Consider the following 11,385-nt stretch of genomic DNA (forward strand, 5'->3'; position numbering starts at 1 on the left):
AAAAAGAGGAAAAAAATTGAGAGCGATTGATAACAGCAGTCAGAAGACAGAAAGATGTAATTTTTACTGTCACTTCCATTGATGTAACGGTAATATAATACTTAGTATAGTGTTATAAATGTATATACATTTTTTGAAAAATGAAAATATAAAAAAACTTTGCAGGATTTATGATATTGATGACCGTTAAAACGGTAAAAATCAAACTAACCGCTAATCGAAAGTTGGGAACCAATCAGAGAGCTTCACGTAACACACGTGACTCTCCACGGAAGGGAATCCAGAGTGGACGCGCTTCTCGCTGCAGTGAAATTCTTTAGCGGAGTCGCAGCCGCAACAGTGAACAGGCAGCGCGAGCACAGGCATTAGGTATGAAAATAATCATATTTTACTGTATTTTACAGCCTATATATGATGGCCATCACAAACCACAGCCTTCTGTGCGCGTGTAAGGCCCTGAGGTGATGTGAGATTAATTGAGTAAAGGATAAACTTAAATGAAATGAAAAGTTGCTGCTTCATGCTGTGATGCAGGTGCTAATGCTAAAGCTAAAACATTCATACAGGAGAAACCGAAAGCAGCTTAAAATTTACATTTATGCTTTATAATATATCATTTATGATAATAAAGTCATTGTATTTTGTGAGCTTGATGTGTTTTTGTGTGTGTTTCTGCTACATTTTGCTGCTCTTTGAGTGTTTAAGTTCTTTAGGTCATGACAGCAGCACAAATCAACGAGTTATTTATTTAATAAATAATGTAATATTATGAATAATAATGCATTTTACCTCTATATGCAATGTATTACTGATAAATTAAGCATTTTCCCCCTCCTCCTTTTTGCAGGGTTTGTTTTATTTAAGGGCACTATGGTGAGTGTTGCCTTATTAGTTGATCTATTTTTAATGCTGTTTATTTATTTACAATATGTTAAATTCAGAATACACTCCTTTTTTGTTTTATGTAACAGTCTCGGAGATATGACTCAAGAACGACCATCTTCTCTCCAGAAGGTGAGAGTCTCCATATCCAGTTTTATTATTTCTGTTATGTGTTATTATTAAACATGCTGATTTCATGTCACATGTAAATGGGGTCTCAGTGTGTGTGTTGTGTTGTTGGCAGGCCGTCTGTACCAGGTAGAATATGCCATGGAGGCCATCGGTCACGCTGGCACCTGCCTGGGCATCCTGGCTAATGACGGCGTGCTGCTGGCGGCGGAGAGGAGGAACATCCACAAACTTCTGGACGAGGTTTTCTTCTCCGAGAAGATCTACAAACTCAATGAGTGAGTCGTGTTTTCATACGAGTTAAATCATTCTCAAGATTACTTGAACACAAATACCTTGATAATCACGGCTTTTCAGCTCCTAAGAGTTTCCCAAGAGGAGTTGAAAAGCACATTTTTATTATTTCTGATATGGGAGGAATTGCATTAATATTTAAGGTGTAGATTAATTAGATTTCTGTGCTTGAGAAATCTCTTTTTGTAGGAGCAGTGCTATTTTTATAGTATTACGTATAAGCTATTATAGGATATATGCTTTTATTTTCATATTTTAGTTTTAATTTAGTCATTCTAACATTTCTATTTTTGCTTTATTTTTAAGTTTTAGTTATTTTAGTACTTTGTTTAAACTTTTTCAAATAATTTTGAAGGCTTTTGGTCTTTCATTTTAATTTGTTATTTTGTTGTGCTTTGTCATTTGTGTTTAAATATTTAGCTTTATTTTAATTTAAGTTTTAGTAATTTTGTTGTGCTTTTGTCATGTTTGTTTTTTTAATATTTCTATTTAGCTTTATTTTTAGGTTTTGGTATTTCAACTTGAACTTACTTTAAGCTTAAGTACTAAACTTAAGTTTTTTGTATGTTTTCATTTTAATTTAGGTTTTAGTCATTATGTTGTGCTTTTGTCATTTTTGTTTTTTAAAATATTTTTATTTAGCTTTATATTTAAGTTTTAGGAATTTTATTCCTGAACTCAAACTTATTTCAGTTAGTTTTCAAGGATAATTTTAGTTTGTTTTAGTTTAATTTTGTCATTTTTGTTTTTTTAATATTTCTATTTAGCTTTACATTTAAGTTTTAGTAATTTTAGTACTTCAAATTAAAGGTGCCCTAGAATCAAAAATGTAATTTATTTCGGCATAGTTGAATAACAAGAGTTCAGTACATGGAAATGACATACAGTGAGTCTCAAACACCATTGTTTCCTCCTTCTTATGTTAATCTCATTTGTTTAAAAGACCTCCGAAGAACAGGCGAATCTCAACATAACTCTGACTGTTACGTAACAGTCGGGATCATTAATATGTATGACCCCAATATTTGCATATGCCAGCCCATGTTCAAGGCATTACACAAGGGCAGCCAGTATTAACGTCTGGATCTGTGCACAGCTGAATCATCAGACTAGGTAAGCAAGCAAGAACAATAGTGAAAAATTGCAGATGGAGCGATAATAACTGACATGATACATGATATCATGATATTTTTAGTGATATTTGTAAATTGTCTTTCTAAATGTCTTGTTAGCATGTTGCTAATGTACTGTTAAATGTGGTTAAAGTTACCATCGTTTCTTACTGTATTCACGGAGACAAGAGCCGTCGCTATTTTCATTATTAAACACTTGCAGTCTGTATAATTCATAAACACAACTTCATTCTTTATAAATCTCTCCAACAGTGTGTAATGTTAGCTTTAGCCACTGAGCACCATCAAACTCATTCAGAATCAATGTAAACATTCAAATAAATACCATACTTACGCGATTAGACATGCTGCATGAACACTTTGTAAAGATCCATTTGAGGGTTATATTAGCTGTGTGAACTTTGTTTATGCACTGTATTATAGTCGAGAGCTCGGGGGGGAAGGGAGCGCAAGATTTAAAGGGGCCGCAGCCTGAATAGGTGCATAGTTAATGGTGCCCCAAAATAGGCAGTTAAAAAAATTAATTAAAAAAAATCTATGGGGTATTTTGAGCTGAAACTTCACAGACACATTCAGGGGACACCTTAGACTTATATTACATCTTGTGAAAGAACGTTCTAGGGCACCTTTAATCTTATTTCAGTTAGTTGACAAGTTTTTCTATTTCATTTAAGTTTTAGTAAATTTATGTGCTTTTGTCATTATTGTTTTTTATTATTTCTATTTAGCTTTATTTTTAAGTGTTAGTGAATAATTTTAGTACTTCAAATGAATCTTATTTCAGTTCATTGTCAAAGCTAATTTTAGTTTTTCATTTTAATTTTAGTAATTTTGTTATGTGCTTTTGACATTTGTTTAATATTTCTATTTAGCTTTATTTTTGAGTTTTAGTAATTTTAGTACTTCAACTTAAAATTATTTTAGTTAGTTGTCAAGGCTAAGTTTAGTTTTCCATTTCAATTTAAGTTTATGTAAATTTGGTATGCTTATGTCATTTGTGTTTTTTTAATAATTCTATTTAGCTTTATGTTTTAGTTTTAGTAATTTTAGTACTAATAGCTAGTACTTTTAGCTAATTTTTGGATGTTTTCATTTTATTTTAGGTTTTAGTCATTTTGTTGTGCTTTTGTCATTTTTCTTTTTAAATATTTCTATTTAGCAATTTTAGTATGTCAGCTTAAACTTATTTCAATTAGTTTTCAAGGCTAATTTTTTGTTCATTTAAATTTAAGTTTTAGTCATTATGTTGCGCTTTTGTCACTTGTTTTTTAATATTTATATTTAGCTTTATATTTAAGTTTTAGGAATTTTAGTACTTCAACTTGAACTTATTTCAGTTAGTTGTCAAGGCTAAGTTTAGTTTTTCAATTCAATTTAAGTTTTAGAAAAATTATGTATGTTTGTCGTTTTAGTTTGAGTAATTTTAGTACTTCAGATTAATCTTATTTCAGTTGTCAATGCTGATTTGTTAGTCATTTTTTTTTTGTCATTTTAATTTAAGTTTTAGCCATTTTATGTGCTTTTGACATTTCTTTTTAAATATTTCTATCTATCTTTATTATGATTTAAGTTTTAGTTTATGCAATTTTAGTACTTTAACAGTTTATTTAAGCTGTCAAGGCTTATTTTAGTTTGTTTTTAAATGTAAGTTTTCAACAAACATTTATATTTTATGTCAGCCTTATTTCAATTGCTGAAAATGATTTTTGCTAGTGTTCGATTACAATAACACTGTTGTGGTGATTCTGTAATGCAGAGACATGGCATGCAGTGTTGCGGGAATCACGTCAGATGCCAACGTCCTCACGAACGAGCTGAGACTCATCGCACAGAGGTGAGTAACGCGTTATTTTGACTGCGTTATGTAGTTGTAAGGCAAAAGAATTGGTTAATTATGCATATGAGAGTCACATTGAATGTGATTGTGTGTGCAGGTACCTCCTGCAGTATCAGGAGCCCATCCCCTGTGAGCAGCTGGTCACTGCCCTGTGTGACATCAAACAGGCTTACACACAGTTTGGAGGTACGACAGCAAAGTCAAAACTGTTGTACATTATGAATCTGTTTCTAACATAATCCTGGTGAGGTTTTGGGCTGCTGAATAAAAACTGTATGTGGGTTTTATCAGGTAAAAGACCCTTCGGTGTGTCTCTGCTGTATATGGGATGGGACAAACACTACGGATTCCAGCTCTATCAGAGCGACCCCAGCGGAAACTATGGAGGCTGGAAAGCCACATGCATCGGAAACAACAGCGCAGTGAGTGAAACGCACACATTCTCATTCTTATGCATTGTACTTTGTATTTCTGAAATGATTAATTAAACCAAACGATTTAAATGACCTGATTCACTGAAATTAATCAGACTTTCTAGCACTAGTTGGACAGTTTAAGCACGTCACAGCTTCAAGTGTCTAGATTTCTAGATTTTTTAAGGAAAATACAATGTTGTGAAAGACTTTTGAAGTTTCTATTCATCAAAGAATCCTGAAAAACATCACTGTTTTCACAAAAATATTAAGCAGCACAACTGTTTTCAACATTGATAATAATCAGAAATGTGTTTCAGCAAATCAGCATATTAGAATGATTTCTGAAGGATCATGTGACACTGAAGACTGGAGTAATGATGCTGAAAATTCAGCTTTGATCACAGGAATAAATAACATTTTAAAATATATTCAAATAGAAAACAGCTGTCTTAAATTGTAATAATAATCACAATATTACTGTCTTTACTGTATTTTTGATCAAATAAATACAGCGTTGATGAGCAGAAACGACTTGTTAAAAAAAATAGTGTAAAAATGCTACAGTGTTTATTATGTTTATTTTAGGGCCGTCAAGCGATTTTTAATTTTTTTTTAATCTAATTAATCACAAATTAATCACACATCACATTTGGCTGAGAAATTACTCCCAAAAAGATTAAAGTCATTATTGTGTAAAGCATCAAATAGACATTACAAAAAAAAGTAGCTTCAGAAATAAATATTTTATTTGATTCAGCATAGAATTTATTACACATACATTTTTTGGACCATGAGGTTGAGTAAATTATGACTGAATTTTCATTTTTGGATAAACCATAGCCTAGCTTTAACGTTTTTCTTTTTTTCTAAATGATAATATGGAAATATTAAATTATTTTTAATTAAATTTATAGGCCTACTCTAAACTAAAACTGCCAGTAGGTGGCGGTAAATGTCTTAATGATTCATTCATTCATTCGATTTGATTCATTCAAACGGAAGTAAATGGTTCTCTTTATGAATGTTCCATTGAATCATTGGTTCACCTGATTTGTTCAAAACGCAGATTCAGAAATGAAATCCCTCTTTGTGTTGCTCGGAGACGAACAGTTCGGCTTTGTCTTGGCAAAATTGAGCAAAACGGACACTATTGTGTCTAAAATAACACCATATTAACTTCTGATTTATAGTACTATTGTATAAAATCTTTCAGCAACCAATACATAGTGCTCTCATCTCCATTTAACACATTTGTCCATGTTAATGTCTATTCTGCAGATATGCAAACAGTCCTAAGTCTAGTTATTAATAAGTGTTCCCAGAGGTCCTCACAAAGAATTTGTTATACTGCTTTTTTGTAATCACCGTTTAATTATGTAGATTGTGTCAAATATTATTTTGTTTTGTTGAATCAGTTTGATTCTTTAAAAGGAACCAGTTAAAAATGATTCCGTGGTAAATCGGACTAAACTATCCAACTACTAGTGCACTGTATTTAATATTGTGATTCAGCCAGTAGATGGCAACGACACGCTGTCATCAATTCTCTTGTCCATGATCACAAAAGAAAGATGTCAAAACACTAATGACCTCAGCTCAGAGACTTTGTGTTTGTTTGTTGTAGGCTGCTGTGTCAATGCTGAAGCAGGATTATAAAGAGGGAGAGATGACTCTGTCGGCCGCCCTCGCTCTCGCCGTCAAAGTGCTGAACAAGACCATGGACGTCAGCAAGCTCTCAGCAGAGAAAGGTGCGTGTTTGGCAAGACAGAGATGGAATAAATGTTTTAGCATGCAGACAAGGCTGGAAGATTGAGGCAGTCTGGCGGAGAGCCGATCTCTGCATTATGAATGATAATGACACTATATACAGACCCACAATCCATCTGAGCTCTCAGCTTAATGCAGCTGCTCACGTGCTCAACTACAGTAACGCTGCTGTCAAAGCGGTCATCCAGAAACAAACTCCTTTTAACAATTAAACATAGTGTGACACATGAAATCGCTTTTTTTTTTTACTTTTTATGCATGACTTATTTTAATTATTTAAAATATATCACAATTATCTTTATTTTTTTACTTTGAAGCATAAATGGGCTTCGATAACTGTATATAAACCCCAAAAGCTATTGCTAATTAAATAACTATTCAGATACAAACTCTTAAAGGGATAGTTCTCCCAAAAATTAAACTTCTGTTATCATTTACTAACCCTCAAGTTGTTCCAAACCTGTATGAGTTTCTTTCCCCTGCTGAACACAAAAGAAGATATTTTGACAAATATGGGTAACCATTACCAAACAGTTGATGGTTGACTTTCATAGCATGGACAAACATCTGAATGTGTTCCCTCTTTTTTTCTCTGCCGATCTTTGCAGTGGAGATCGCCACACTGACACGAGAGAACGGCAAGACCAGAATCAAAGTCCTCAAGCAGAAGGAAGTGGAAGAACTCATCAAGAAACACGAAGCAGAAGAGGCCAAAGCTGAGAAGGACAAGAAAGATAAAGAACAGAAGGAGAAAGACAAATAAAACACCTGCACTTGTTTTCTAGTACAATGTAAAAGCCCGCTGGGATTCCTAAAGAAATTCATATTGCTCTGTCTGTTCATCTGTCATTTTCTTTATTAAACACAAAACGAAAAGATAAACATTGTCTGAGTCGTTTAGCTTCTGTTAATCTAATTCTAGAAGGTTCCTCACTTAACGTCGCACAGCTGGTGGTATTTGTTGAATAATAGATTAAATGTAAATGTGTTAATCTGGATATTTGTTACTCTAATGTAAGTGTTGTGTAACCAAGAGTTTTATATATATATATATATATTTAAGAGTGATTTCATGTCTGTGTTGGCTAAGCTCCTTACCTCAGTTTTACTGCAGTAACCTACTTTTGGTAAAACTTCGATTACCATGGTAAATTGTTGCAAGATAAATACCTCAAAGAAAAACATTTTTGTGTGGATAAGAGTTAAGACTAAAGTTTGTATTTGATGACGGATTAATCGGATCTGTTGACTGACTCAACGTATTTTCCCGGCTTTCTAAGAAGTGCGGGAAAATTAGGCACGTGTTGCATAAGCGCGCGGATTACGGTTTCAGAAGTCAGTCAGACCTGAACACGATGATATAAGCTCGCAGAGTAACCCGGCAACACAGAAATGTTAACGGGTCACACAGTGAGAGAATTTAGGTCATTTTAATGGACGAGATTATTGTGATGTAACCCAGCACGGATCGTTAAGTGCATATGTCCTGCGGCTCTTCAGTTTAGCCGGTCTACGGGAGTCTCGACGTTTCAGTATGAAGGTACCTCCACAAGGAAAATGGTTTCAGATAGTTTTCCAAAGCGCCATAATGTCATGTCTAATGATAAGGAACAAATTCAAGTGAGGTTGAGAAATAACTAAGCAAATATTTAGAGTTGTTAGTTTATTACCATTTAAGCTAGCTTTGAGGTTAATGTAGGACTACTCCTAAACATTTGCAATCTAAAGCTTGGATTATATAATGTGTGTGTGTGTGTGTGTGTATATAATGTGTGTGTGTGAGCAGGGCCGGATTAACATAAGGGCTAGGTGGGGCTGAAGCCCCAGGGCCCGCGGGTAGAGGGGGCCCGTGATTGGCTGGAGGAAATTAGATTGACAAGTCAAAGGTGGTTGATTTGTGTCTAATAAATACTGCGTTCACGTCACCTCGTATTTACCGAAATCTTGACATGACAACACGTGACGTTATATTCGGAGCTGTTCACGTCCTTTTGGTCCTTGGACTAGGAATTATGCGTTTCCATGACACCACTATCAACACCTAAATGAATCTACAGCGGTCAGGTGGTACAGCGGCCACGTGGAACATGTGGGAGCTCTCAGAAAACTACCAGCTTACAAGCTGTAATTACGATCTCTACGAGGACGTGAAAGCTTTTTACAAGCTAGAATCTCGTAACTACAAGAATTACAAGGCCGCGTGAACGCACCTAAAATAACAAGAAAAAAAATATTGGAAAATGTGCCTGACTGATAAATCACCGTCCAATCAAAATCACGTTACAATTCGTGCCATGACATCGGGAAACGCCTCTTTGCGTTATGCTATCGCATTTAGACTAGAAAATTGGCCTTTATTGCTTGTTCAGCCTCGCTGTGTTCAAAATGATTAAAAAAAAAAGTGATAGTGGTGCGCAAAAAGGAAAAATAAGCTTGAAAGGGTGAAAAGGGATGCTAATCTTACAGCAAAAATTACAAAACTAACTAACTGCTTCGGTTCACATAAAACATCCGAGCCAGTGGAAGACCCCGCGTGCAGCGGCAGCTCACAATTATCTTTACCCACCGACACCGTCGCCGTTCTGCGTGCTTTACACGTTGAAAAAGGTGAGATAGCAGCTGCATCAAGTTATTATTTTTATCACGAGTTAAGACCTATTCGGATGGTAATTGTTTCTCATTAAAACGTATAAGGTGTTTTCAACATTTACAGGGACAGGTCGGTTGATTTTATTGCCGTTTGAATTCTCTCATCATCATCACCCGTGTAAAAATCCCGAATTAACTTTCCTACTGTTTTTTTGACGAACACCAATGTCGAGTGACTTGTCTCCACTATCTGCCTTTGAAGCACATTTTATCAGTTGCAGTTCTGGTGCCGCATCCGTACAACTCGACCTCGACACATTCACATCACAAGTTAACACAGCGGTAGAGTTACCCACGGGACACTGCACTTATTCGCAATCAATTCTTTATTTGCATGTACTTTAAAGCCCTGCCAGTTAAACATGTCATTCGTGTGCTGTTCTGAGATGCGCTTTTTCTGACCCCATACACCCAAAGCGTGCACTGCACACACACTTAAGCCTGTCAAACAGCACCTGACTACTGGACTTCATGTTTCGCGTCTGATTGCGCTATAATACTGTCAAATAACCAACTGTGTTTATGTAAACCTTTTGTGTATGTCTGAAGTGAGTTGAGAAAATCGGAAACGTGCAGGTCTTTAAGTGACAGCATCCTAATAGTTAGCATGCGGACCCTTGTCCTTAAAGGGATAGTTCACCCCAAAAATTAAAATCCTGTCATCACATACTCCCTTTCAAGTTGTTTTAAACCTGAATGAGTTTCTTTCTTAAAATATTTTGAAGAATGTGGGTAACCTAACAGTTGCTGTTAGGTTACATTTCCATAGTAGGAAAAAAAAATATATAATGTGGAAATCACTGGGGACCATCAACTGTTTGGTTACCCACATTCTTCAAAATAGTTTATTTTGTGTTAATCAGAGGAAAGAATTATTGTGTCAGCAATATTTGCAATACAATTTTAAAATATGTTAAGTATTTTATATGTTAAATATATTTTAAAATATGTTAAATAGCATGGAATATTTAGTGTGCTTATATAAAATGATTTGATAAAATGACATTTGTAAAAATATAAAAATAATAACAATAATAAAAAAAAAATCTTGTGGTACAAGATACTGTGGCATGGCAATCATATGAAAGGGGGCCCTTAGTGTTGCTATAGCCCCAGGGCCCAACATGTTCTTAATCCGGGCCTGTGTGTGAGTATTCATTGTCTGGTAAAATGGAATAAATAGGAAATATGTCAACTCAGGAAACAATTGCAGTCCTTAAAGGGTTAGTTCACCCAAAAATGAAAATAATGTCATTTATTACTCACCCTCTTGCCGTTTTACACCCGTAAGACCTTCGTTGATCTTCGGAACACAAATTAAGATATTTTAGTTGAAATCTGATGGCTCAGTAAGGCCTCCATAGCCAGCAATGACATTTCCTCTCTCAAGATCCATTAATGTACTAAAAACATATTTAAATCAGTTCATGTGAGTACAGTGGTTCAATATTAATATTATAAAGTGACAAGAATATTTTTGGTGCGCCAAAAAAAAAAAAAAAAGACATAGTGATGGCCGATTTCAAAACACTGCTTCAGGAAGATTTGGAGCATAATGAATCAGTGTATCGAATCATGATTCGGATCGCGTGTCAAACTGCTGAAATCATGTGACTTTGTCGCTCTGAGCAGCAGATTCGATACACTGATTCATAACGCTCCGAATCTTCCTGAAGCAGTGTTTTGAAATCGGCCATCACTAAATAAGTCGTTATTGTTTTGTTTTTTTGGCACACCAAAAATATTCTTGTCGCTTTATAATATTAATATTGAACCACTGTACTCACATGAACTGATTTAAATATGATTTTAGTACATTAATGGATCTTGAGAGAGGAAATGTCATTGCTGTCAATGCAGGCCTCACGGAGCCATCAGATTTCAACAAAAATATCTTAATTTGTGTTCTGAAGATTAATGAAGGTCTTACGGGTGTGGAACTGATGAGGGTGAGTAATTAATGACAGAATTTTTGGGTGAACTAGCCCTTTAAGCTATTTATTATGTTTCTCATAGAATGCAGTTACTTAATGAACATGGACATTTTACAATGACTAATCAATTTTGCTGTCATATTTGACGTGTTATTTATGCTCTGTATTGCAACAGAGAATGATGGTAAATTGTTGTAGAAGCCTGACAGCTTATAAACATTATAAATGAGTGGTATTTCTTACTGAATTTCTCATCAACAGTACACAAAATGTGTACAACTAAATATTACTATCATCGTTAGCAATTAATTATTAATGAAAAAATATATTCCTTATCATTGATA

At 34.6% G+C, this 11,385-nt stretch overlaps 1 protein-coding gene across 1 annotated transcript; it reads left to right on the forward strand.

The window, feature by feature from the left end:
* The first annotated feature begins 293 nt into the window (after nucleotides 1–293).
* Nucleotides 294–7,350, forward strand: psma4 (proteasome 20S subunit alpha 4). The gene is made up of 9 exons (XM_067379247.1): nucleotides 294–369; nucleotides 848–873; nucleotides 972–1,014; nucleotides 1,127–1,289; nucleotides 4,195–4,272; nucleotides 4,373–4,461; nucleotides 4,567–4,697; nucleotides 6,316–6,439; nucleotides 7,067–7,350. The coding sequence occupies exons 2-9, from the start codon at nucleotides 871–873 to the stop codon at nucleotides 7,219–7,221; spliced, it is 786 nt and encodes a 261-aa protein (XP_067235348.1). The 5' UTR covers nucleotides 294–369; nucleotides 848–870; the 3' UTR covers nucleotides 7,222–7,350.
* The last annotated feature ends 4,035 nt before the right edge of the window (nucleotides 7,351–11,385 follow it).

The sequence above is a fragment of the Chanodichthys erythropterus genome, chromosome 24, assembly GCF_024489055.1.
Source record: "Chanodichthys erythropterus isolate Z2021 chromosome 24, ASM2448905v1, whole genome shotgun sequence".
NCBI lineage: Eukaryota > Metazoa > Chordata > Actinopteri > Cypriniformes > Xenocyprididae > Chanodichthys > Chanodichthys erythropterus.